This window comes from Andrena cerasifolii, chromosome 8 (assembly GCF_050908995.1).
Source record: "Andrena cerasifolii isolate SP2316 chromosome 8, iyAndCera1_principal, whole genome shotgun sequence".
NCBI classification, from domain to species: Eukaryota; Metazoa; Arthropoda; class Insecta; order Hymenoptera; family Andrenidae; genus Andrena; species Andrena cerasifolii.
The window spans coordinates 13,043,122-13,068,131 of NC_135125.1; the positions used below are offsets into that span (position 1 = coordinate 13,043,122).

At 44.5% G+C, this 25,010-nt stretch overlaps 6 protein-coding genes across 10 annotated transcripts; 3 read left to right on the forward strand and 3 right to left on the reverse strand.

Moving 5' to 3' along the window:
- Nucleotides 1–550: 550 nt before the first annotated feature.
- Nucleotides 551–10,814, forward strand: LOC143372670 (uncharacterized). 2 transcript variants are annotated; one of them, XM_076819146.1, is made up of 8 exons: nucleotides 556–1,005; nucleotides 2,199–2,309; nucleotides 3,367–3,465; nucleotides 9,045–9,143; nucleotides 9,220–9,318; nucleotides 9,410–9,607; nucleotides 9,728–9,823; nucleotides 9,897–10,814. In XM_076819146.1, exons 1-8 carry the CDS (start codon nucleotides 994–996, stop codon nucleotides 10,092–10,094), a joined length of 912 nt encoding a protein of 303 aa, XP_076675261.1. In that variant the 5' UTR covers nucleotides 556–993; the 3' UTR covers nucleotides 10,095–10,814. The 2 variants fall into 2 exon arrangements, with proteins under 2 accessions (XP_076675262.1, XP_076675261.1); XM_076819147.1 differs by lacking the exon at nucleotides 2,199–2,309 and having other exon boundaries at nucleotides 551–1,005.
- Nucleotides 10,815–11,354: 540 nt separating this feature from the next.
- On the forward strand, nucleotides 11,355–18,321 carry LOC143372671 (syntaxin-1A). 2 transcript variants are annotated; one of them, XM_076819148.1, is made up of 10 exons: nucleotides 11,357–11,667; nucleotides 11,742–11,849; nucleotides 12,106–12,198; nucleotides 12,293–12,386; nucleotides 12,450–12,524; nucleotides 17,356–17,553; nucleotides 17,622–17,695; nucleotides 17,757–17,894; nucleotides 17,973–18,083; nucleotides 18,157–18,321. In XM_076819148.1, the coding sequence occupies exons 2-10, from the start codon at nucleotides 11,817–11,819 to the stop codon at nucleotides 18,226–18,228; spliced, it is 888 nt and encodes a 295-aa protein (XP_076675263.1). In that variant the 5' UTR covers nucleotides 11,357–11,667; nucleotides 11,742–11,816; the 3' UTR covers nucleotides 18,229–18,321. The 2 variants fall into 2 exon arrangements, with proteins under 2 accessions (XP_076675264.1, XP_076675263.1); XM_076819149.1 differs by lacking the exon at nucleotides 18,157–18,321 and having other exon boundaries at nucleotides 11,355–11,849; nucleotides 17,953–18,083.
- On the reverse strand, nucleotides 12,411–17,022 carry LOC143372653 (condensin-2 complex subunit D3). The gene is made up of 2 exons (XM_076819103.1): nucleotides 13,141–17,022; nucleotides 12,411–13,071 (listed from the first exon to the last, which is right to left on the reverse strand). The coding sequence occupies exons 1-2, from the start codon at nucleotides 16,677–16,679 to the stop codon at nucleotides 12,603–12,605; spliced, it is 4,008 nt and encodes a 1,335-aa protein (XP_076675218.1). The 5' UTR covers nucleotides 16,680–17,022; the 3' UTR covers nucleotides 12,411–12,602.
- On the reverse strand, nucleotides 18,243–19,862 carry LOC143372666 (lymphokine-activated killer T-cell-originated protein kinase). Its single transcript, XM_076819139.1, has 5 exons — nucleotides 19,623–19,862; nucleotides 19,312–19,548; nucleotides 18,944–19,237; nucleotides 18,636–18,863; nucleotides 18,243–18,559 (listed from the first exon to the last, which is right to left on the reverse strand). Exons 1-5 carry the CDS (start codon nucleotides 19,744–19,746, stop codon nucleotides 18,402–18,404), a joined length of 1,041 nt encoding a protein of 346 aa, XP_076675254.1. The 5' UTR covers nucleotides 19,747–19,862; the 3' UTR covers nucleotides 18,243–18,401.
- Nucleotides 19,863–20,453: 591 nt separating this feature from the next.
- LOC143372661 (uncharacterized) lies at nucleotides 20,454–22,549 on the reverse strand. The gene is made up of 2 exons (XM_076819133.1): nucleotides 22,177–22,549; nucleotides 20,454–22,097 (listed from the first exon to the last, which is right to left on the reverse strand). The coding sequence occupies exons 1-2, from the start codon at nucleotides 22,206–22,208 to the stop codon at nucleotides 20,615–20,617; spliced, it is 1,515 nt and encodes a 504-aa protein (XP_076675248.1). The 5' UTR covers nucleotides 22,209–22,549; the 3' UTR covers nucleotides 20,454–20,614.
- On the forward strand, nucleotides 21,970–24,950 carry LOC143372664 (putative G-protein coupled receptor B0563.6). Of its 3 annotated transcripts, none has more exons than XM_076819138.1 (6): nucleotides 21,970–22,155; nucleotides 23,067–23,150; nucleotides 23,395–23,621; nucleotides 23,685–23,986; nucleotides 24,322–24,556; nucleotides 24,643–24,950. In XM_076819138.1, exons 1-6 carry the CDS (start codon nucleotides 22,053–22,055, stop codon nucleotides 24,835–24,837), a joined length of 1,146 nt encoding a protein of 381 aa, XP_076675253.1. In that variant the 5' UTR covers nucleotides 21,970–22,052; the 3' UTR covers nucleotides 24,838–24,950. The 3 variants fall into 3 exon arrangements, with proteins under 3 accessions (XP_076675253.1, XP_076675252.1, XP_076675251.1); XM_076819137.1 differs by having other exon boundaries at nucleotides 22,021–22,155; nucleotides 23,067–23,329; XM_076819136.1 differs by lacking the exon at nucleotides 21,970–22,155 and adding an exon at nucleotides 22,619–22,940 and having other exon boundaries at nucleotides 23,067–23,329.
- The last annotated feature ends 60 nt before the right edge of the window (nucleotides 24,951–25,010 follow it).

Consider the following 25,010-nt stretch of genomic DNA (forward strand, 5'->3'; position numbering starts at 1 on the left):
ATTATTTTGGAGTAGCGAGAGGTCAGTAATTTTATCGACAGAGAATGGTTACGTCCATCTAGCAGAGGCCTACGAACCAAGGTTCTCCTTGAAAATGTAGAACACTGTAAGAACGTCATTATGTATTACAATATTCGCACTTTGAGTTCTTGGGCCTCGGGCAGAGATAGTGTAACTAACTACACTGCCTGATCTTGTGTGACAATATAATTTTTTTATGGGTTCTTTCTTATATTCGTGTATCTCGCATAACAATAAAATTAAGAATGGTCTGAAATGTCCCTAGATCAACGCGCTAATGCTCCGAAATGATAGCAGACTTTTGGCATTATTGTCAGCCAAAGAGTTAAAATATTTTTACGTCTAAAGTCTAAACTGTAATCTGAAATCAATAGAACACAATGAATTCTTCTCAGATAAACCTTTATTTCTGTGGAAAACAATTTTCACGGTGGTCTACGATCTACAGAATGTATACATCCGTGTAAATCTGTACGTAACATTAAAACATACACAGTCTTGTTATGTTATCCTGCATTGCATCGAAACGAAAGAGCAGAAATGCGCAGAGCATCGATAACGAGATAAAGAAAAAGAGTGCGCGACAGGTAGCACCACCAAACGGACACGAAGAAAAGCATTCCTTGTCTATACAGCGATCGCACAGTTTCATCGGGGCATTCGGTGACTTGGAGTCATCCGGTACGTCATCATGTTCTCGCGTCGTGCCATCGCCTACCTGTAAATGCAACGAAACCTGTTAGTTCTCTCGCGCGTTTCGAATCGGTCTGTGATAGAAAAGTGTATTTTTAATGTCGTACCGCTGATCGCTGGCGACAGACGCGTTGCAAATGCGATTGATACGTGATAACCGAGCATAAGCATGGTTACTGCACCGCGATGCAATTGCAACATTAACGTTAAGTGTACTATTTGGCTCTAGGAACGAAACGTAGATCGTGGCGAGGTCGCGCAACACGTGCACCATTCAACATGTCTATGAAGGTAAGTAACGCATCCCGTTCTGCGTTAAACTCCAACCATACGCAACCACGTACTCGATCTTCTCCGATAACGGGCTGTAAATAAAGCATCGTCCATCATGCATTTGAATGCGAATCGAAGTAAATTGAAAAGCCCGCCTTATGGGTATACCTCGAAGACTACCCTAATCATACTGGTGTATCGCGGGGCTCTTCAATTATGTATTCCTGTTGAATAACTGAACTCTCGTCCCATCTTATCACGCTACCAATTTCAGTCGAACATTTATCACGGAGAATACAGTGCGTGCTCTGGAAGTGGTACAATTTGTTGAACGAGAATCTTTCCCCGAAACAATTGCTGTTCGCGTACTCTGTTACATATGTGGTATTTATTCAAAGAATATTCCACATGCATCGTAATTGTTTTCGTGGCGTCACGTGCAGACGGAAGGCGTGGAACTGGGTGAGATCAGAACCTAACGAGGGACTGATGTCATTCACGCGGAAAACGCCAAATTCCCAAGCACCTGGTCCCGTTGATCCCGCGCACCAGCGACACGTTGTCGCGCGCGTTGTTGCAACGCCACTGAACCGTACACCCACCCCTACCCTCCACACCACCCCCACTCCCACCCCGAAGAAAAACATGTGCCCTATATGAAAGCAATTGATATTCCACAAAGTTTCTTATTACCCTTTCAATTCTTACTTCCTGCTGCCGTTCAGGCTACGAACCTCGCGTTACCTACCAACAATAATTTCACTCCAACGATCGCGACAACGCGTCAGCTTGACTCCTCCGTCAACCCTCTATCGATTAAGCAATCATAATCAAGGAGGGTGGATGACTGCACTAGTTTCCCGGCAACTGAAATGGTTTTCGCGAAAGTGCACGTTGTTTCGGAATCACTGCGCTTTTTCGCGGAGGCCGGCACTTCGAAACATATTTAGAACGCGCGTAGACACGTGCGCCTTTCTAACGCGTAATTAAGTAAATTGTAACTCGTTTGCCCGTTGCGCCCGGGCAATCGCGGAGCACGCGAAATCGCGATTAGAATGGGAATCGATAGCGCCAGGAGCGTAAAACTGAAATTATTTCGGTATCTCGGGGATCTTTTCGTTCCAGTTGCACCGAGACTTTTACCGCACCGGGGTCTCGAGGATTCTGCAGCCCGATTCTAAAGTTTCGCCGATATTTGATTTGTTTTCCAGAAAGAATCTCCTCGGGACGTGGAGCTGCACATGGCTGCGGCCCGCGGCGACGCCAAGCGTCTTCGGAGTCTCCTAGATTCTGGCCGCGTGCACGTCGATTGCAAAGACAAGGTAACTTCGGTCGGTAGACGCCTTCGTTTTCAGTTACAGGCCTGCACAGGCCTTCCCAGGCTCCTATACGCCTCCGCAGGTCTCGGTAGATCTCGGCGCGGTGAATTACTTAGGCGGCGCCGATCTGTCGTCGGGTCAGTCGACTCATTATGCAAACGACACGACGTTAAAAGAGCGAGCGGTACGGGCAACCTTGTTCCTCCTCTCTCGAAAGTGGTTTATTAGATCACGCGCGATTTGCTCGTCGTTCCACTTTGGCAACGCGGACGGACCTCGGGCGTGTGTGTTCCAGGGGATTTGGAATCCGATCAAAAACGTTTCCCCCGTTTCGTTCCGCGAGCTTATTTTCCAAACACTCGTCTCGGGATTCGTTCTATTTTCGTAAAATCTCTCCAGCCTTCCTCGCTCCGCGATAACTCGTGGACGATGACTTGGATTAATGAGATCGTTAAAGACCCTGTCCGGTAGTTACTCCAATTGACCAATCTTTTCGAACAATTGCCTCGTTGCCGCGCGATAAATTGCGGGCGCGGACACGACGCGATTCTGCAAAGTGTGAAATTTGAGAAGAGGAAGCTGGTTCGAGGTAGGCGAGATTAGAGGAGCCGAGCAGATAGAGAATCGAGGGAATCACAGGATCAGATTCACGCAGCCTAATTGTCTGCTCAAGGTGCTCGACGATCCTGGCTCCTGTCCGCGAAACTCGCCCCCGTTTAAATCGGTTAGAAAGCAATGCGTCGGAGTTCTCCACTTCTCATTATGGAAATCGTAGATATCGAGGCGCGGGTAATTGTAATTCCGCTCGAACGTGCTCGATGATAACCGCCCGCCCTCGAGTCGGAGGTAGGTAAAATTTTAGGTAAATGGAAATAGATGTACTCGAAAATAGAAATGAAGAGGGGACCCAATTTGTCGCGATTTGGAATGCTAGCAGGCTCGGGGATAAAAGAAATCGATATTGTCCCAGGGATTCGTTCAGCACGAGCCAAGACGAGTTCCAAAGGAAATCGACTACTTTGACCGAACGGTTCATTGACTCTTCCATTCTTGTTTTCAGGATGGAACGCCTCCTTTGATTCTGGCTGCCGCCGGAGGCCACATTGAGGCAGTCACCGAATTGCTGCAGCAAGGAGCGGATCCTAATGCCAGGAGGCTGGTAAGTCTTGACCGAGCGTGGCCAGCCCATGAATGAACTCGAAAAGTGAATGAACTTCGCCGAGCTCGCGCGCGCGCCCTGGCAACCCCGTTACCCACTCGTCGGTAATCTTCTTTCGCGATCCAAACTCGCGAATTCAAACGATCTACTCTTGAATCTTGAATTTTCACTTACCTTGCCCGGTGGAGGATCCCTGGCACCTCCGCTCGCATCGCGCCATTCTCAATTACTTACACGGGCGAATTTGTGTGGGTATAGGCTAAGTAGGCTGCAATCTAGGGCGTCAAATTCTGGGGAGTGGCAAATTTTGGGGAGCGACACATTTTGGGGAGTGATAAATTTTGGGAAGCGGAAAATTTTGGGGAGCGGTAAATATTGGGGCGTGATAAATTTTGGGGAGCGGAAAATATTGTGGAGTGATCAATTTTGGGGAGCGGAAAATTTTGTGGAGTGATCAATTTTGGGGAGCGGGAAATATTAGGCAGCAGCAAATTTTGGGGAGTGATAAGTTTTGGGGAGCGGAAAATTTTGTGGAGTGATCAATTTTGGGGAGCGGAATATTTTGGGGAGCGGTAAATATTGGGGCGTGATAAATTTTGTGGAGCGGAAAATATTCTGGAGTGATCAATTTTGGGGAGCGGAAAATTTTGTGGAGTGATCAATTTTGGGGAGCGGGAAATATTAGGCAGCAGCAAATTTTGGGGAGTGATAAGTTTTGGGGAGCGGAAAATTTTGTGGAGTGATCAATTTTGGGGAGCGGAAAATTTTGGGGAGCGGTAAATATTGGGGCGTGATAAATTTTGTGGAGCGGAAAATATTCTGGAGTGATCAATTTTGGGGAGTGGAAAATTTTGTGGAGTGGTCAATTTTGGGGAGCGGAAAATTTTGTGGAGTGATCAATTTTGGGGAGCAGGAAATATTAGGCAGCAGCAAATTTTGGGGAGTGATAAGTTTTGGGGAGCGGAAAATTTTGTGGAGTGATCAATTTTGGGGAGCGGAAAATTTTGGGGAGCGGTAAATATTGGGGCGTGATAAATTTTGGGGAGCGGAAAATATTGTGGAGTGATAAATTTTGGGGAGCGGAAAATATTGTGGAGTGATCAATTTTGGGGAGTGGAAAATTTTGGGGAGTGATAAGTTTTGGGGAGCGGCAAATTCTGAGGAGCATCAAATTTTGGGGAGCGTCAATTTTTGAACAAAAGAAATTGGGAAATATTTAAACACAGAGGCTTGAGACAATTTTAAAAACAATTCACTTCTTCTCCATATAACGAATTAGCAATAACTCATATGTGAGTTGCCACATTGAATTAATTTTGAAATTATCTCGACTCTTTTAAATTAAAATATTTGATGATATTTCGCGGAAAGGGCGTCGACACTTAGCCTAGAGGCTCCAAATCTCTAAATCCACCCGTGATTACTTACCTTCACCTGGGAATCGCGGATTCCGTTTAAATTTAATTTTAAATGTAACAAGTATGCAGATACATCGCGATACTGTTTAGCTCAGCTCGAGTCTTTATCACGAGCATCGAAATCGAACTATCACCTTAGCAACCATATTTCGTCAAATACCCATAATCCTATCAAGGTATTTCCCAAAATTCACCTCACACCCGCGCGCGGTCATTGGATAACGTTATCTCGACGATCTTTATCGCACAGCCATTCCCCGATAACAAGTATCGCCAATTCTGCCGTTCCTTTCATTTCGTATCGTTTCTTTAGCCCCGCGACTTTTTCAAAATTATACGAGCAACTCCCTTTCCTTTGAGACACGAAGAGCCTGGAGAGATTCAGGGGGTCGCAAAAAGCTTGTCGGTCGACATGGAGCACCAGGAAGCCGTGGAGTGGGCCTTTTTAAGTGCCTGCAGCGAGCAGATTTATCGCCGAGCCCGCGTTTTCTCGGTGTCGCCGAGAATTACGGTATTGTATGCAGATTCGAAGACGCGCGGGGCCCACTCGCGATTTTTGGAGACTCGGGACGTCCGCTTAGCTTTCAATTAAGGGGCCCGTCGCGCGAATTCGTTAATTGAGTCATCGACCCCTTTATACAAACGATTCGTGGAATTTCGCAACGGTCTTCTACCCTTCTCACTCCCTGCGTCGCAAAATTCTGTGACTTTTGAAACACGGTCCGCGCAGCCCGTTCTTTCAACAGTTTATTCAGATAGCACCGGTATGCAAATGTGTTTATATCCAGCGGTCGCGGCAAAAACGCGGAAGGGAACGTATGCTTCCAGTTTGCGGGATTCAATCTAAGCGATGAGGCTATCAGCGGCAGAACGAATTACGCAAACGCGCGTTAAAATCGCTAAACGACGCAACCCGTTGCACAATCGGCGTGGCACGAGTGCCAGAATTACTTTCAGTGGCTTCTTTCATGTGCGCTATCCTAAATACCGACGATCTCGGAGAATTCTTAATTCGAGGCTCGCTTACAGAACGACAACCAGGAGAGAAAGTCATCCACAGGAAGCAGGTGTTTACGAATAGATAAGTAATTAAGGATCGTCGGTGCGATAATCGTTCGCGAACAAATAATCGGTTCTGCGGATTGTTTGAGAACGCGGAGGAACGCGGGATGATCTCTGGAAATAGAACAACCTCCGTCTAGATCGAAGCAGATCGACGGGGAGAAAAGAAGGAAAAATTGCGGTCACAGATTGGATCGATCCATCTCCCTCGCATTCACTTCCCTCTGCCAACGATCGTCCCATTTCCACAACTATCCGCTTCCCTGCTCTGGACGATTCCGAAACTTCTATAGCCAACCACGTTACCAGCAGTCAGGATGAAAACGCCATGCGATGCACTTTCGTGCGAGGAAGCTGCACGATCGCCGAGCAGTGCTCGAACCCGAGACCCTAATTGCGAATTGATTCACATCGGTCAATTAGTCACGCTTGGTTCTACTAGTTTCTAAAAATCGCGGCCTGGATACGTGCCGCGACCAGGGAACATTTTGCCTCGTAAATGCCCGTCGTCGTGAGCGTGTGTTCCAAGGTCGCTGAAGCGGAGCACGTAAGGTTCGCGTGATTCCGACGCGTTTTAACGACGCCTGCCGCAACACGCAACCGCGGAGTGTGCAGCAAACACACGTGGAGCAGCGGAGATCGGTCGCGAGGACCCTTCTAAACGAGCCACCGCAGAAATTACCGGTATCGGCTTGAAAATCCCGCGTGGGCGTTCGTGACACACTGATCCCTTAAGCTTGGCCCCGTTCGAAAGCAGACACTCGACCTGGTAACGCGAACTTTTCGGCCGCCACCAGTGTCCCCTGGATATCTGCTTGCCAGGCGCAACCGGTACCGCCGATTCCACCCAAATCGTTCCCACAGGGGAATAGTTAAAAGCCTCAGGCACCGTCGCGAACTGTTCCCAGGCTTCTGGAGCCCTTCCTGCCGCTGGAGTTTGGAAAACTTCCGTCGGCAGGATTCATAAGAATTTCAAATAAACCAGCGGCACGCGAAAGCGCGTTAAAATAGCGTGCGTTGGAAAGCAGATCGCGGCAGGAAGCAACGAGTTCATTATAAATCGACGATGGACGCCATCCGGGGCATCCTCTTTGCTCAACATAATAAGTTAATTGTTGTAACCGCGCAGCGTGGCTGTGGGTGGGACGGGATATGATCCACAAAAGAGATGCAACAGAGTAGATTCAGCGAGACGTGAAGAAGGGTGCGCTTAAAATCTTAAGTGGATGAAACGCACAGAACGGGGAGATGGAATGGAACGTTGCGTTTCACAGGAAGAAACCGCAAACTTGTTGGTATATACGCCTCTCAAACGGGGGCATTATTGCCACGAAAGCTGAGTTTCAACGTGGCCCCTGAGTAGTAAAGATATTTCATACAGGGTTGAAATTGCCAAGTACACGCGTACCTACCACTCGAGTTATGCCAACTATCCAAGAGTTCGCTGCATGGTTTCCAGCAATCGTGTTAACTCGAGTCAGAGGTACCATGCACCATTTACCGCTAATCACCACGTTCGCCACCCCTTTTCCCGACAAATTAACGAAAGCCCGGGGCCCCAGCTCGAAAATAACCTCGACCTTTTACCGTCGCCCCGCTTGTGCCCGTATCGGAAGATTTGCATCCCGGCATCCGTGGTGGCATTGTGTCGGCGCCCTCCTCGAGCCTGGCTCAAGCCCGATACCCTGTTAAGAGCAGACTGCTCGGAAAAGAAAAATCCACTTGACCGCATCGTCTTGGATCTTGCCGTGGCCAGATGGACAGGTTGATCGCCGTTATTGAATTTCTGCGGTTTGTAATGGATAGCTATCATGTCCCCCCCGGCTTGACACGGTTCGGGGAGCACTGGGACTCCGTTGGAACGCGCGTCCAGCGCATTGGCGATCTCTCGTCCACGGCTAGGCGCGACCGCGTCCGATTAAAGGAAGAAACGCGAACTGGATTTCCGTTTTTCGTCGGCGAGCGTCGATGCTCGGAGGCAAGAACGGCGCCAGTGAAAGTGCACGTAGCTGGCATTCGAGCGGGTCCAGTTTGCATCGGGCTGGACGAGGTGCGTTCCTTTCGGGGGATATTCGAGACACGCGTCGCCACTTTCTCTCCTTTGCTGATCCATGGCTCCTCGAAATTGCTAGCTACTTCTTTTTTTTTATCGATTCGTGGGACTCGTCGAGAGATTTATGGCGGCTCTCGCGCTGCACTGTTTCGACTACTTAGCTCTATGGGGCTCTGAGAAAATTCCACCCGAAAATAGAGCACTACTAGCGTGGGACACCGAAGTTTAAGTGCCCTCTAAAAATATTCTATCCCCTCGAGAATAGAGTTCCCCGGACAGCGGATCAGTTTTCTAAAGACGCGTCCCGGGTGAGCGGCAATTCCGTCGTTTTAATTGCAAGACAGATGAAGGACACTTCCACCGCATTGTAAGAGACACCGTGTTCGCGACAAGGCGACAGGATGTCGCTCTCACTGTCAATTACCCGCAGACTTTACCGTCGCGATAGAAACTGTCCCGTGGCACGATTGCGGTAACGCGTTCAGGATAAACCCCGGCTGGATTTCACGCGGCCGGGAAATGTGAAATTCGTGGGCCGCCGAGGTGGGACCGGCTTGCACGCGGAACCTGATGGGAATGTGGCATTTAAATGCCGATTCGCCGCCGCTAATTATTCGGGGCCATTGCGTGCCTGACATTTAAAGTGGAAATCTTTTATCACTTTCGAGCTCCAGAAATACCCGGAGCGTTCGGCGCCCTCCGCTTAGATTTGGCTTTCCATTCCCCGACGATCACCACCCAGCAAGCTTTCCTTAAAAACCGCCACTCCTCTTCGCACCCAGCGCCTTTCAAATTCCACGGAGGCTAAGTGACCAGTGCACCCAGCCGTCCCCGAGACAAAAGTGCAGATATCGATCTCCCCATTTCCCTCGTCCCGTTCGTATTTCATCGCCTCCGCTCGCGGAGATGCGATGAAACGGGATTAGCTGTCTGCTTTAGTGCTTCGCGAACCGCTCGGTCCGCGGTCCTTTCCACGCCGTAAAATTTTAGAGCCCCCTCCGACGTCCCATTAAGAACTCGGTCGCTTTATCGCCTCTCATTTTTAGACCGGCACCACGGCCCTCTTCTTCGCCGCCCAAGGTGGCTACATGGACATAGCGGGCCTGCTGCTGGACCACGGTGCCGTGGTGGACTCTTGCAGCATAGTAAGCTTAGCCAGTTAAAAACGCGTCGTCAGGTGAGAATGGAAGAGACGGTAGACGGTTTCTGGTTCGATTGCAGGACGGCGGTACCCCACTTTTCATCGCGTGCCAGTGCGGTCACCTGGACGTCGTGGAGGGCTTGATCGAGAGGGGCGCCGATCCCAACGCTCACATGAAGGTAAAATAGCCTCGATCCTCCTGTTTCACAAAAAAAAAACACCGTTGAGAATCTGAACGATGACGGGACGCGGCAATTTGTTTGATCGTAGGACGGTGCGACGGTACTGTTCATCGCCGCTCAAAACGGGCACATGCGGATCCTGGAGGTGCTCCTGGAGCACGGGGCGAAGGTGGACGCGGCGAGAACCGACGGCGCCACACCTTTATGGATAGCGGCGCAAATGGGGCACGATCACGTCGTGAGAAGGCTTCTGAAAGCCGACGCGAAGGTCGATGCCACCAGACACGTAAGTGTCGCGCGAATGATCGAGCACGGGGCAGGAATCTTGATTCCGTTATCGGCTCGATCGGCTTTGGGAGTGACACGGAACCGCGTTCACCTATAATCGGTGCACCTCGTTTTGTAGGATGGCGGGACGCCGCTGTTCAAAGCGGCCCACAAGGGGCACACTGCTGTCGTCGGCGAGCTGCTCAAGTACCGTCCGTCCCTCGGTATTCTCCCAGTAGGTATATAGAAGTGTCTCTCGCGCAGCTACCATCGCGCGAGTTCTAACGATGGAGATCTGCGCGTTTCAGAACGGTGACAGCGCGCTCCACGCAGCAGCCCTGACAGGGCAGATGACCGTCGCGAGGCAGCTGGTGGGTGCAGGCGCGGACCCTCTGCTTATGAACCAAGAAGGCGTTACACCCCTTCAGATAGCTATCAGGCTTTCGCAGACGCAGGTCGCCAATTATCTGAAGGACAAAGTTAGAGCGCGGACGGGGACCTCTTAGCAAAGTCTACTTTCGTTATCCGCCCAGTAAAATAGACACTAATATATAGAAACTAACAGAGAACCTATACACCAGTGAGAATGTAATATATACGCGTGTAAGTACACACATGTCGCAAGTCGAATGTACTATATTTAGACACTTTACAGATAGGACGGTCAAGTAAGTGCAATCTTATTGTATATCGTAGTGTTACAAGATCGAAAGGTAAACGGGGGGGTATTCGTCGCGTTATACACAAAGGAGACAGTGGTTGGGAACTCTCCGCCTCTTTCTTAAAACTACTAGCTGTTCGCTCGATGTATATTGTGTACATCCTATAGTATTTAAAAAATGTAAAATATATTTTAATGTATTCTCTTCTTGTAAATAATCTATCACGGCGTCGGATCTTTAAGAACGCGCTGTCTCTTTCGATGTAGACGTTACATTACATCACGTAGAATTGTTTTTACAGTTGAACTACATATGTACTTTGTCAGTAACAAACACGCGGTTACATAAAGATCTTCGGCGTTGAAGGAAGTAACACGTACCTATAACTAGCGCAATCGTGTCCTTTTAATTGAGAATTGTATAAGACTGATTGATTTGCCTTGGAGAATGCGAAATTAATAATTTTGTAGCACATCTATTCCTTCCTGTTGAACTGTACATTATAACGAAGTTAACGCGGCGCGCACAGATAAACTATAAAATAAATGTTATGTTCTTAAACTATGCCGTAATGGTGGTATTTGAAACGTTTCATTCCGATGGAGCGCTAATGAAATATTTTATAATTGTTTGTTTCGGTGTTACTTTGCAATGTAATAAATACATTCGCTGTTTTCCAAAAGCTGCTGATATTTATTTATAAACGAATAGCGTTAGTGAAATAAATTGGTACGGTTAAGATCCTATCCTAAACTTAGTCGTTATAAAAGATTTACATTCTATGGAGACGCGTCTCCTAATTACAAAGTTCCGTGCAGCACGAATTATGTGGTAACACACGTTTATATATGTATTTTGTACATTAGTATCAAACACTTTTGCTTTGTGTCTATCACAGAATGGATTAAATGTTGCTTGAACTTTATCCAAGCTTCAACTGTACAGTTTGATAGCCAGCTCTAATTAAACGGTAGGTGTTAATTAGAAGCATATCCCTCTCCGTATAAATGCTAGATTAGTCATTACGTTCAAACAAAACGACGTAAACATTTCTTCCCTCCAACTCGAAACATATCCATGGGTGATACAATCGCTTTAAATTAAATCGTACAAATATACTTTATGTGGGTTAATATCTTTACAAGCAAAAAAACCGCGATGGCTAAAAAAAGGAGAAATCGTCACGCTTTTAAAAGTACAGAAAAAGTATCGTCGTAACAAAAAGAATGCTTGAAAGGACAAGCCAAGGTGTATAATTTATGTCGGTCGTCCTTGTACCCCAGCTGCTAAGTGCCTATTTCCTATTTCATTTCAGATGCAAAGCACCTTCTCGGCAATGCAATGTGGTTTAGCTGAGAAGTGTGTGAAATAGTTCAGTACGGCAGATAATCCACAGGAGTCTTTCGAAAATTGAAAGGTAACGGATTACAAGCTATAATGTGAACGTCACGATGGAATTTATCAATTATCTGCCCTGCACTGATAAGATAGATAACGGAGCACATACTTTGTGTGCTGGATTCATGGAATTATCAGTCGCCGGCTGATTCTCAAGCGATACTCACCATGGTCCGCGATCGAATGCTGGAATTACGCGCCGTTAGTATTTCATTATTTGGCAAATGGCTAATTGTCGCTTATATTGTAACGTCAAATTAGATAAAATTATACTCGATAATGTGATTTAAATTAGTGGTATGATCAACCGAACCTGGCACAGCAAATGCTAAAATAACAATCTGGTCTTGTTTCGAAAAGCTAATGTACTCTTTATGCTCTTAAATACTGTTTTCTATGCCTAGTTCCCTGCTGAAAAATAGACACGCAACGTGATATATCTTTCTGTTCTCTTTAGTGTCAAAGTAACACTACATTTGGTAAAGGATTCCTGCAAGACGTACACATCCATATATTCCCCAATAAAAGATTAAAGGATGTACTGGACGAAGTATGTATTCAAACGCGTGCGAATATAATTAAGTCACTGTTCAAATATCACAGACTCATATCGGCAGTGGACACTACAAATAATATTAATACAGGTCGAAGAAGTTCGTGCTCTAATTCAGCTAATCGTCGAGAATACCGCTATTGTAAAGGATTTGCATAACAATGTTTTGTCGCACACGAATAAAGGTAAGAACGAAATACCAAATGTCGTGCCCTTTTGAGAATTTATTAATGACTAAGGAATTGCAGATATACAAAAAGAGCTGGAAACTCGTACGTACACTATTTCCCAAACATCGTTTCGTATCCAACGAAAGTTAAGAGGTAGGTAATCTTTTTTCGATTCCCACGTATTGCACCGTAAATAAAAATAAAGGAATAAACGTAATTTCCGAACCTACCCTAATCAGACTCACTATCATCTTCAGTTTGGGAAATATATCTCTCTCTGTCTTTACATTCGAGGATGTTTAGCTTCCTCTTATTCGGGAAACATGTGGAGAGCCTTTTGCTTTTCGAAACATGGTTAAAAGCATTGTTAGAGTGGAAATTAAAGGTTCTAGACGATCTGGGTGTGCTCGTGCTCGGACCAGGTTGTGGGAATGAATGTGCTGGTAAAACTGGCGTCGAGGTTATAGGATTCCAACTACTTAGAGAACTATCCGGTGAAAGTAAACTATTCGAAGTTGTCGGTGTACTCTTCCAGTTCAACGGCTGGGAATTTGGAATACGTTCTAACGTAACTTTGGGGTACACACTAGGTGTTGCAAAGTCTGAGTCACTGACAGGCGTGACATGATTATTCGTTTCGGATGGTGAACATGCTTCGTTGCTGAAGTCCTCATCATTGCAAGCGACGTCTCCTACTTGCCTGAAATACAGAGTCATTTGTAAAAATAATCAATGATATACATATATTAGCAGGCAATTTTCTACATACTTCCTGAACTGTTCCACCTCTTTCTCCAATTCAGGGTACTCGTTCAATATGTTTGATAATTGATCCTTGTTGTATTCCAAGTATTTTTTAAGTAGAAGAGCCTTTACATCACTTTCCAATGGAGACTTTAAAACAGACAACTTTTTCCTAAGTTTTATCAATACGGGTAAAAGAACTTCCGAGCCGTGCTTCTTCATTCCCTCGACAATAATGTTTATACCATTAGCAGCTGGCGTTTGAACCGTAGGCTCCTCGTTCTCTTGTTGATCATCGTCGCCGTGTCTATCGGAAAACGATAATCGCAATCGATCACTTCCGATTACGTACAACGCGTCCTTTAAAACACATGCTCCTTCCTCTTTCGTAACGTCAATTGTATCAACGCAAGTACCACCAAGTATTTGACTAGTAATTTTTACAAGCAACTTTATCTTCCCCGGGGGATCTAAGTGATCCAGCATGAAGTCATAAATCGTTCTTCGTTTGCTTTCATGCCGCTTTCCTGGAAGCGTCAGTGCGTTCCTTTCTTTTTCACGCATCTTCTGCTCGTACACTTTGTGCTGAGATTGGTAATTATTATAATGATACATGCTCTGCAAGAATTGCTGTGATATCAAGTTTTTGTTCTTCGTCAGGAGCCTCTCCTCTATAAGGAAGATAGTCAATTCGCGTATCATGTTGTCCGAATCAGACAACATCGTTAATAAGTGAAAAAAGAAGGGGCCCTTTATTTTTATGAAATCTTCAAGTAGGAGTTGAATGAATATTATCATGATAGCTTCTCGTACCTGCGGGCTCGAGTCCGTCATACTGACGCACATGTCAGACAAGTATGGTTCAACTAGGGCAGTGAATCTAACACAAATATCGGCTAAAGCCTTAGCAGTGTTTATTTTTACAGCAACTTGAATAACCGAACTTAGATTCGTTTCCTGCCTCAGTAGTCTACCGAATATTGGCACAACTTCTTTTGCAACTTCGCGATCTCTCATTGCCTGCTGACCGAGAATAACAACCGCCGACGGCTGCAGCTCTTCTATGTCCTTTATTACTTCTGGCAGTGCATCCCATTCCAGCAATATTCCTTCTAGGATTCGTAGCGTTACCGGTGAAATTTTGTACGTACATAGAAGCGTAACGTGTCCCAAAGTAAATAGAGCTTTTATATAATTAGGAACCGCTTCCACAGCGTGGTTTCCCTGTTTGAAAATTTTTTTCACCTCCATCTCCGAGGTCCTTATCAGGCTCAGCATATTTGGCTCCAATGAATTAACATTCTTATCAGGATTTAAATACTGCATTATATTGTGTATGATATCCACGCAAATACTAATTAAACAGAAGTTAATTTTGAACTGCTGGAGACATTCGCAGAGATATTTACAGAGGCATTCCAAGACTTTGTGATCCAAGGAGTTCCAGGAATACCTTAAGACTTGCAGAACTAGACTCGCATGAAAATCATTCCCTTCAAAAATCTCCTTGTAATTCGAGATGTACTTATTCATATCTGGCAGCTTGGTATTTTCAGCCAGCGCCGCCAGCAGAATCCATGCTTCTGTATTGTTGTTAGTTCCAATATGGAACTGAATGCTTTTTACTGCCGAGGCAGTGATAATACCATTTTTCACCCACAAGTTGCAGGCCTTCGATAAATGCTTTCGCATTTTCCTGTTAGTTAATGTGTGCAGAATTTTCCATGGTAAATCGTTCGCCATGTTATCCGTACACGTAGAAACATCTACTATTCTTTTTAGTAATAATCCTTGTAAATTTTCTAGCACCTTTTCTTGAACTTTTACTTCGATATCAAATATCTGTGGTAGAACTGTTTGTACCCATTCATCCAAAAGTTGCGAGTCATCTGGGAATCGTTCTAAAAGTTGCGATAGAACTTGCACTGCAAACTGACGTACTGTTAGCATCGGGTCTCTGCACCGGCGGCTGATTAGAGGTACTATCTCGTTTATCAGGGACGGAAACATTAAAATTAAATTCTTTAAAATCTGCAGTGTACTGCGGCGTATCATTGCTTTTTCATCCTCTATTCGTTCCGTCAACATAGTTAACAGAACATTTGAACCTGATAATAGGTCAACGTCTTCGGACAGAGCTTCCTTTAAATTCTCAAATGTAAGAAACTTTTTATTCGGATCAGAGTCCTCGAACATAGTTTGAAATATTGCTTTGTTCCCTTCGTTGCTAGATTCCGTGAACTTAGCAATGATCGCCATGGCTTTCCTTCTCACTGTACTCGAACGATCCATGCACCTACTTAAGACAACGGCGAAAAATACTTTCTTCGCTTTAGCTTTTAAAGCATTCGTTATGTTATAATCTAACAAAATGGACTCAATTAATAACTTTCCAATTATTTCTTGAGCAAATACTCTGAAGGAGATCTTATTGTGATGCGACAATAATATTAGATTCCTAAAGGCTTCTAGGATTATGTTTTGTTTACATATTCCGAAGAGTTTCATTAACACTGTAGCTTGCTTCTGACGAGCTTCGAGTTGATCTGGACACTTTACCATTAACTGTTGTATCAGTGTTATAATCGCGGTTTTAGCTTCTTTCTCGTGTACGTGAAGTAATTCTTTTAAAAAATTTATAGTAGCTTCCTGTATATTTGCGATAAACTTTGCCTGCATTTCCACGTGGCTGCACAACAAATGAGGTAATGCATACTTCGCTATGAACATTATAGTTACTTTAATAGGTCCATGTTTACTATCGCACAACTCTTGCAAAGCTACGTAAGCATTTTGTAACAGTGACGCTTCTAGAGTACCCCTTTGCGTGTTAGAACACTGAGACTCTGCGTAATTGTGTTCTATTTTTGTCATCTCTAACAACCCGTGAATAGTGATATCTAATGATTGCATATGATCTTTGAACCAAAATGACTTTAGCATCATAATGAGGTTGCAAAGAATGACATTCAAATTCCTTATTAACACTACCTTCTCACTGGGCAGGAGGACATTATCGTTCATTGACTGGTCGCTAATCTTAAAATCATTTAAACTCATTGCTTTGCTACACTTCTTCATGGGAGGCTGCAAGCATTCGGAATTTATCTTCAGCGTTTCTATGGCCCGCTGATATAAGTTTGGGTGAAACACATTGAATACGCTGCTTCCAGGTACGGCCAAGAGTATAAAATATAAATTACTTGCGTGTAAGCATGACTGCCTCGAGTCCTCGCCGGCTTCTTTACACTGACCACATTTCATTATGTAACCCAATACGGCTAATAAAGCATGCACCTTTATATCCATTGTGATCAATGTGTTCCATGATATCTCCGGGCAATAATGCTCGGGGTCATTGCGGTTCCTGCCTTCTGCTAGCCAAGCTTTCACAACGATACAAGACTCGTGCAAAAGTAGCCTGATGTCTCTGCTTTCCAGAAACATGAGGTACTCATCAGGTGGTTCATTGTAAAACATAAACTGTGCATCCCAAACGGATTGAATCCAGTCTTCGTTTAAGTCACTGAATTTAAAATTGTCGAATATCTTTAGTGACTCCATGGTAAGAACTGTGCTCGGTTAAATCATTTTTAAACGAAACTACAATTATTATCACATTTCTTCAAATATCGTAACGAATGTAAACATAACCTTAACTTATCATTCGATAAAGAAAAATTCTGGCCTCAGGTTATCATTTTCTGAGTGCGTATCGATAACGATTTTATAAAACCATTATGGTGTACACCGACAGAAAACTTTGCAGACTGTTTATCGCGGAACATCTCGTTCGAAATACGAAAAGTTCTGTTAAGGACTCTGGCATCCATTCGGAAGCGGGAAACTAACCGACCAATTAGATTCGGTGGAAAGTAGGGCGCAGAACTTTGTAAACATGTGTAGGCTTCCACACACTGTACTTTTACCTAAAAATAGACCGAACAATTATGAATAATTCATGCTCTATGAACAAACAATGAATATCCCGAATAATTAATCGAAGATTGTGCATAATTGCATTGTTTGTCGAACAAAACAAGCTGCGACAAAAACGTGCCGCAGTTTGCGCGGGAAAAGTCTTCTTACGAGAGGGAACATCGAAGCATGTGGAAACAAAAGAATTAAAATAATATGCGTATTGAGCATTTAGCCAGTATAAACCACTGGATGATATAGTTTTCTATAATAAATTTAATTTTCTTCATCTGAATTATATAACTTTCGTGTACTTTTGCAGAAATGGGAAAGGAAATCGCCCCCGTTGACGATTTAACTCTAGCCAGCGCGAGAGACGGGCCCGCGCATATACGAATTAAAGTGCTACAATATACAACGATGCTAAGGCTGTTTTCCGAAATCATGGAAGAATACAACACGTCTATGTTGAGATACCACGAAAAGTGCCGTTTACTTTTGCAGCAGCAAAAAATATTAAGTACGTATTTACGACGAATCTCGAATTACATTTATTCTAATGTATCCATCCCTTCTTCGCTGTTTTAGTCAGGAAACATATCACGAGCGAAGAGTTGGACAAGCTGCTTGATTCTCAGCAGAATAATCTGTTTGTTGATAATGTAAGTATCCAATTCTCCCGTTGCTTAATGAAGTGCAATTAATGTAATGATCCGCGGATAGATTTTAGAAGACAGTAGAATCGCAAAGCAACAACTATCAGACATACAGAGTCGGCACAACGATATAATCAAACTGGAGAAATCGATTACAGAAGTCAGAGATATGTTCACTGAAATGGCGTTTCTCATAGAAAAGCAAGTAAGCGGAAAGAAACGTTGAGCTATGATAAAAAAATTTCGATCATACTGGTTTAAAGTTTCGTTCCTTTTTTCACAGGGGGAGCAGGTAAACAGCGTGGAGTATTTCGCGGGAAAAACCGCGACGAATGTTGATTACGGTCGCACCGATCTTAAGAAAGCAGAGCGGAAAAGTCACAGACACAGAAAGGTACTGATGTCAAAAAAAAATTAATATACTTTCCGAAAGATGACTGCTATTAAATACAAAACTTTTTTTCCAGAGAAAAATTAAATTTGCTATCATAATCAGTGCAATAATCATCCTTCTCTTGTTGATATTTATCTTCTTGTAAGGAAAAGACAAATCGATACAAAAGTTAAACATTTATTATACGGATAGTAATATGTAATATCTTTAAACGAATACAAATAGTTATCATCTATTATTAACGTGTTGTTCATTATCATATAAGAAATTATAAAAATTATAAAACGTCCCTTTATAACAATAATTCAACATTGAAGGTCACTTACTGGTTTTATATACATATTTTTTAAAATAACTAGCAAGACCTTTTGCACTAGGCCTAACTTTATAATCTACAGCAGTGCATGCAAAAAATAGTTCAAGTACTTTGTCATATTCTTTCCCCAGATTAATGGCAGGTAATGGAGGTCGAGTACCTGTGATTATTAAGTAGATTATTCAATTTCTTAACTTTGACAGCAGTCTTGAAATACATATTATTCCAGTACTTACCATAGTTGGGGTTCATCACTTCTTTGAGGTAGACAATACTATCGTCCAAGCTGGCATCGTGTTCCTTAGTCTTCGTATCATTTGGCATTTGCGTTTCTGTCGTCGACTCGTTAAAAGAATCATCCATGTCCATAGAAATATCTAAATGAGGCGTTGACAGAGCTATCATTTCCCAAACTACAAGGCCACACGCCCAAATGTCTGCCTTATTCGTAACTAAGCCAATCTCTGCAGAGTAATTTTCAAAGGGTTTGTTAGTAATTCGTATTGTAATCAGGCGTGTACAGAAATTTGAAAAAGGGACAAACCATGTATTATTTCAGGTGCGCTCCAACACTCTGTTCCCACGTACATGAAGTCTCCTTTCGATGTGTCCATTTCCAATGATTCTGTGAGTGGCAAGGATACACCAAAGTCGCAAAGCTTAACTGTATTGTAGTCACCAGACACCAGTACATTGTAACTTTTCATATCACCGTGCAAGATGTGGGCAGTGTGATGTAAATACTCCAATCCCTTTATAATTTCGTACGCTATCTTTAAAATGTCTTTAGCGGGAAACGGGTCGTCGGCAGACTCGAGTTTATCTTGTATCTTATCACCTGAAATCAAATTTGCATAAAAAATTCGTGTACCCTGGGTCGCGTAAAGACTCGCGTAAAATATCTGCTCGTACCTAAAGAAGCGTCCAATTTCTCCATCGCCAGGCATGGTTCGCCGTCCGAAACCTCGGTGAAGCCACGGAAACCGACAATATTCGGATGATTTAGCTTACGAAGCACTTCCGCTTCGAAACGAATACGTTCGTTGTACTTTTTATCCGCCGTAATCCTGAGGTTTCTTTTCTTGATCGCCCATGGAGATCGAGAGAAGCCAACTCTCGGGGATCGTTCCAAACTGAACACGCTAACACCTGGCAGTGCACTGAATTATTAAAACGAGATTAACACCGAGTATTAATGGATCGAAATATTCATATTCCTTTACCACATCCATAACCTATCTGTTCTAGAAACGGCGAAGCCGGTATTTTAATGGGCGTTTGCAATTCTGGATTATCTTGCACTCTGCTTTTGTATCTCTTTGTCGTCGGTGTCTTAAATTCTGCCATTCTACTAGTATTATAAAAGAAAATTATTTAATTCCGTCTTCACCCGATCCTTCCCTTTCGATCCGTTACTTTCAAAATTTCCTTCGCGTTCAAGGAGTGCCAACTTAATGCAGTGTTGTTAACGAAAGTCAGTTATAGCAGACTTCATTCGTATACGATAATTCTTAAAATTTAATACTTTTTTAGTATTTTGTAATCTAAACGTTTACCGTATACACGAGTTACTTAAAATTATAAATAAAGGACGAGTTAATTAAATGGCTATTAAAAGTGTTCCATATTGGCGGGTTAAATAAATCATTGCCATTGGCTATCGAAGAAGTTAGATTGCCGCTTTCAATCTTCGTCAGGTAGGTAAGGTGATTTATAATACAGAATCCGATGGTACGAAGGAAAGCGATAGAATTGGTCGTTTATATTTTCACAATTAGCATTCTGTTACAATATTATAGCATACTTTCTTGTTCTTCATCATTTTCTTACGCTTCGAAAAATACCAATGTTGTTGCTCATCTCACCGATAAGGATCGAATAAATTTAGTAACCTTTTATCGTGACTATTAATAAAATATAAACATCTCTCTTCCAGTTGTGTTTACGAGCGCTTTTTCGCTGTCTGCTCGACCAAGGTTAATGATATGCAACTATGTGCAAAGGCGAGGGTCGAGGAAGAAGGAATGTGAATTTTTGCATCATGCCGATACAGCTAATTTTGCGTGCTTTTTTATAAGACCATGCATTTAGAATACATTTCCGTTCTTCCTGTTCACCGAATCCTACCTATTATCAAACATGTATATATCATTATTTTCTGCATTTAAATCAACATCAATGTATTTATCGATCGACCCAGCGACTTTTTCCTCGATCAACGAAGACGCGTTGTTTCTACTTGCATTATTCTGTCGTCATTTTCTACTTTCCCCATGCTTGGTAAATCGCTGTCCGACGAATTCAGTTTCTTGGCATTAGATTCGTTCCTGTTGATGATGAAAGACACGTGTTTCCTCCTCGTCTCGTTCGATTTCTGGAACAGACTTTTCGCCCGCTCTTTCGAGCTCGCGTACTTACTGGAATCGGACTCCTGGCTTTGCAGATTCCTCATCGGCAGAATTCTGGGCGGCCTCTTGAACCGTCTTATCGCACCGACCCCCGTCGTTTCATCGTCTGCGATGGGGGATGACGTCCGGCTCATACTTTTCGAGAAATCGGAGAGATCGTTGGAATCGGTTTCCAGGCCATGGCTTCGAGCGACGCGTTTAATATTCTCTTCATCTTCCGGGTGCAATAAATGTCTAACCAAGGTGTCGTCGTCGAGCCTCCTCGTCGGGCTCGTATTTTCGTTGGTCGCCCGAGTGGATGCTTCATCGAGCGTAACAGCTACCCCTAACGATGTTTTCCGCTCCAAGTGATCGCCTATTTTTTCAGGTACGCTTTTGGGTATCGATGGAAGCTTGAAGCCTGCGGGAGAGTGGTTGCCTCTGTTTAGGATCGGCTTTCCGGGGGCCACGAAGTCCGTCTTCCCTGCAACAACTTCTTCTTCTCGCTGCTTCGAATTTCGAATTGGAAATGGAACTGATTCCTTCGGCAAAGTCCTGAAACTTTCGAAGTGCTTCGCTTCATCGATCAGGCCCTGAACGTACAGCTGCTCTTCCTCGTCTTGAACAAACGGCTTGATTTCCGGTCTTACGAATTCATCGCTCTTTTTTCCCCCAGATTGCTCGGATTGCGTAGTTGCCTGGCCACGATTAAGTACCCTGACATGCATCGGTCGCAGTTTGGAGAGCATTTGCCTATTTTTCAATGTCGGCTTCTGATCCACACCCACGGAAGTATCACTCTTCGCACTCTGCAACGTTTCCGCGTTACTTTTAGTTGCCCGATCGACATCGTCATCCCTCGTAGCGTTCACTTCTATCTTATCGTTACTTTCAGATAACTGGGCGTTCAATGATGGCACACGTGCATCCGTCGATGATTCCTTCACCGAAGGGACGGTTGACTGCAATGTGGTCTCTGAATATTCATCAGAAGTTCCTGCAGCGTGCACCACTTCGGAGACTCTGGTTTCTTCTTTCAACAGCGACGTATCCGCATATTTTTTCACGATGTCGTTCTCCTGCTTGCTTCTTGCCGGGGATCCACGCACGATCAATGATTCTATCGGTCTTCGTACCGACGAGCAACATCGAACGAGCTGTTCGTTTTCACAAGGCAGTTTGATCACCTGGCTGTTCTTGAAAGCTACTCGGGAGTCATTCGGGCACTGATCGGGTCTGCTACATGGGCAGGTGTCGTCCACAGTGATGATCCACGGCGCCACGGCGCAGAGATTGAACAATTGCACTGCCCTAAACAAAGATAGAGAGTTAATTGAAGCGGAGGAAGCGCTGGATGTCGACCAGCGAGGTAGATGGAACTCCTTGTTACCAGAAAAGTGGTCGTATCGCGTTCAGCCTCATAATACTGCTTGGCTGATCCGCGTCTCATTAGAATCGTCCGGCGACTGGATATTGTATTAAAATTAAGAGGCAACCGGAGCCGAGTGGTCTCACATTGAATTTATATACCGGTCGACCCCACTTAAAGCTTGATATTTGGCAATCTGCGGCCCATCAATTAGCCACGCGTCGTTTTCAGAAAATAGAACGGAGAAAGTGAACGTTTAAAGCCAATTTAAAGCTTGACTTCGTAGAGATCGTCGCGTGTCTATTGCATGCCGAGGATCTTTCGTTTGATCGTTGATAGCTGATCGTTGATGGCCGAATATCATCGATCCCGGCGCAGGGACGGGGCTGCGACCCTGGTGGGCACGAGAGACCATTAATTTATCGCGCAAAATACCCTCCTATCGCATTTTTAAACGAGTTAGCCCGACGAAGGGCGCCGGAATATAATTATAATTCGCAAGTAAATATACTTGGGGGCACAAGAATAAGCGAGCCCGTCGGGGGCCGGAGCATGCGCGACATTGACCGGGGTAAAACCGATGGTGAGTTCATCGGGGATGAATCTCGCAGAAGTTGTTGTGCATCCGCCGCGACGTTTTCGTACCGATAAACACGGTGGGACGCTCGCATTAACAGTATCCGCGGCGATAAAAACACATCGACTATGGTAGACGCCCGACGTGACATTTAAAATCAATCGCTTGTGGATCGGTATTCGAATATGTTGACGGGAGTTCTTGAGGGGTGGGTATCCGAGGCGAGCCGACTCGGTACCGGGATGCCAGAAGTCCTCCGTCAGCTCGCATGCAAATCGCTCTTCGACTTTGCACTCCCGTTTCTCGTGATTTTTCCTGTATTCAAATTTCTCAGGACACTTCTGTGCTGCGAGAGCGAGAACTTCACGTGGGACGGCATGGACGAGGCGGGCGGAAGCCACGTTCTGCACGAGGCCAGGTCTTTGTTGCGCATTATTTATAGAATAATGATCCCGACGATAGTGACCAGCGGAATCTTCGGCAATATTTTAATACTCGCGGTTCTGTCCTCGCCAATCTTTCGGGGGATCTCGTATTTGTACCTGAGGGGAGTTGCATTTGCGCACGTAGGGGTTCTCTTGTCGTGGATACCGATATGTACGTAGGACGATGGATGTTTGTTTAAGAGGCTGTTGATATAATCGTGGTGCATGATATTTCAGCGATCAGGCTTGGACGTGGGATAAGGAACAACTATCCATCGGTATTCTACCACGCTCATTTAGAGCTGGTCGCCGTGAACACCTTCGCCATCGCCACCATCTTGATCATGGCCTGCTTGATTGTCGACCGATACATCTACATATTCTTCCCGGCCCGTATACGCAGCAGAAATGCTCGCAAGAATTGCCGCTCATTCATCCTGTACTCGTTCATTCTCGGATTCGCGGTATTCGAGGGCAGGGTGTGTATTACCGCCGTTCAGATGCTAAAACAGCGAATCGATTTTCAGGTGAGCGCTCCGCTGGCTGCGATGAGAGCGGTGTACGAGCGACCAGAGGATGACGGTACGCATTTCGCTTTACGGGAGAATATTTCAATCACGGGGACCGGATTATGGAGCGCGTATATTTGGACCATGGAGATCTTGATGCGCCTTTGCCCCACGATGATTCTTCTTCTACTGAACAGCATCGTTGTTAAGAGATTTCTGCACCTGAACGCGAAGAAGAAAGAATTCCAGTCGGTCTCGGAGAAGTATCGTACAGCAAACGTCTCCGACCCGTCTCTGTTCACTCGTAATCGAGGATACAGGTAGACCGCGCTCGTCTTCCCTTCACGGTCGTACCTGGGGTTACTTCAAAGTCATTCTACATCTTTCCACCACGAGAGTATAGAAAACAGTCGAATTTCGTTGTGTCTATGCGTAGACCTTGAAATGATCCCGATAACTTTCTCCTATCTGATAATGTTCACCGACTACTTCTTGGGAAACACATCTAGGCGTCTCGTAGAATGCAAACACCACGAATAGCCAGTAGAACTTTCCTCGACTCGTAGGCCGAGGGAGAGATTACCTTGCTGATGTTAATAGCTATTGCATGTACAGGAGTGATCGATCCCCTTATCGCGTGTAAATCATTTTTCAGAGAAGAACAACACTTGGTTACGCTGATGTCGGTCATGGCAGCGTGCTTCATGGTGACAATGATACCATCGATACTTATCCCGTTCGTGTACCACGATTACGAGACCACGGACGTTGGCTACCGCTTATTTAGAGCGTTCGCCGCTGTTACGGAACTTTGTAATTTTGCGGTTCACGTTGTCATATATCTCTCGTGTAGCAAGCAATTCCGTGAGGAGTTTCTCAAGATTCTTCAGGTAAAGGGAACTGAATATTCGAAGATGGCTGGGATAGAAGCAAGTGGAGAGTATTAAACGGGAATTCTTTAAATCTTCGAATATAGAACAAATGCAGGAAGAACGTGGAAGAAGAAGATGAACGACCAGTAGGGGAAATCGAAGATTATAGTCGACACGGGACGACGGTTCGATTAACACCTGAACCGACCAAATTAAACTCCCCCGGTTCCAGCAGTAAATTGAATACCATGGAGCAAGATAAAGAATCGGAGTTATTGAACGCTTCGGATATTGTTTAAGAATTGTATGATTAAAATGTGAATGAAATATTCGTTCGAATTCTTTTTATTATTCATGAATTTTGTATCTAATTTACATTGTAGTAGCGAGTAAAATTATTTAAACAGCAAAATCGTCGGTTTTTGTTCGTTGTATGATCATTTCTATCCCCACCAACTGGGGGATCCTTCTC

What these genes read in the sequence shown, in the direction of transcription:
- LOC143372670 (XM_076819146.1), top strand. An exon ending in ACGTCGATTGCAAAGACAAG is followed by an intron (nt 2,310 to 3,366) that starts GTAACTTCGGTC and finishes TCTTGTTTTCAG; the next exon opens with GATGGAACGCCTCCTTTGAT. An exon ending in AGGTCGATGCCACCAGACAC is followed by an intron (nt 9,608 to 9,727) that starts GTAAGTGTCGCG and finishes CTCGTTTTGTAG; the next exon opens with GATGGCGGGACGCCGCTGTT.
- LOC143372671 (XM_076819148.1), top strand. Translation starts at nt 11,817, where the DNA reads ATGGTCCGCGATCGAATGCTGGAATTACGCGCC. An exon ending in GAATGCTGGAATTACGCGCC is followed by an intron (nt 11,850 to 12,105) that starts GTTAGTATTTCA and finishes TGTTCTCTTTAG; the next exon opens with TGTCAAAGTAACACTACATT. An exon ending in GCAGCAGCAAAAAATATTAA is followed by an intron (nt 17,554 to 17,621) that starts GTACGTATTTAC and finishes TCGCTGTTTTAG; the next exon opens with TCAGGAAACATATCACGAGC.
- LOC143372653 (XM_076819103.1), bottom strand. Translation starts at nt 16,679, where the DNA reads ATGGAGTCACTAAAGATATTCGACAATTTTAAATTCAGTGACTTAAAC. An exon ending in GAGGTGGAACAGTTCAGGAA is followed by an intron (nt 13,072 to 13,140) that starts GTATGTAGAAAA and finishes TCTGTATTTCAG; the next exon opens with GCAAGTAGGAGACGTCGCTT.
- LOC143372666 (XM_076819139.1), bottom strand. Translation starts at nt 19,746, where the DNA reads ATGGCAGAATTTAAGACACCGACGACAAAGAGATACAAAAGCAGAGTG. An exon ending in ACAGATAGGTTATGGATGTG is followed by an intron (nt 19,549 to 19,622) that starts GTAAAGGAATAT and finishes GTGCACTGCCAG; the next exon opens with GTGTTAGCGTGTTCAGTTTG. An exon ending in CGCACCTGAAATAATACATG is followed by an intron (nt 18,864 to 18,943) that starts GTTTGTCCCTTT and finishes ATTACTCTGCAG; the next exon opens with AGATTGGCTTAGTTACGAAT.
- LOC143372661 (XM_076819133.1), bottom strand. Translation starts at nt 22,208, where the DNA reads ATGAGGCTGAACGCGATACGACCACTTTTCTG. An exon ending in GCGATACGACCACTTTTCTG is followed by an intron (nt 22,098 to 22,176) that starts GTAACAAGGAGT and finishes ATCTTTGTTTAG; the next exon opens with GGCAGTGCAATTGTTCAATC.
- LOC143372664 (XM_076819136.1), top strand. Translation starts at nt 22,918, where the DNA reads ATGTTGACGGGAGTTCTTGAGGG. An exon ending in ACTCGTAATCGAGGATACAG is followed by an intron (nt 23,987 to 24,321) that starts GTAGACCGCGCT and finishes ATCATTTTTCAG; the next exon opens with AGAAGAACAACACTTGGTTA. An exon ending in AGTTTCTCAAGATTCTTCAG is followed by an intron (nt 24,557 to 24,642) that starts GTAAAGGGAACT and finishes CTTCGAATATAG; the next exon opens with AACAAATGCAGGAAGAACGT.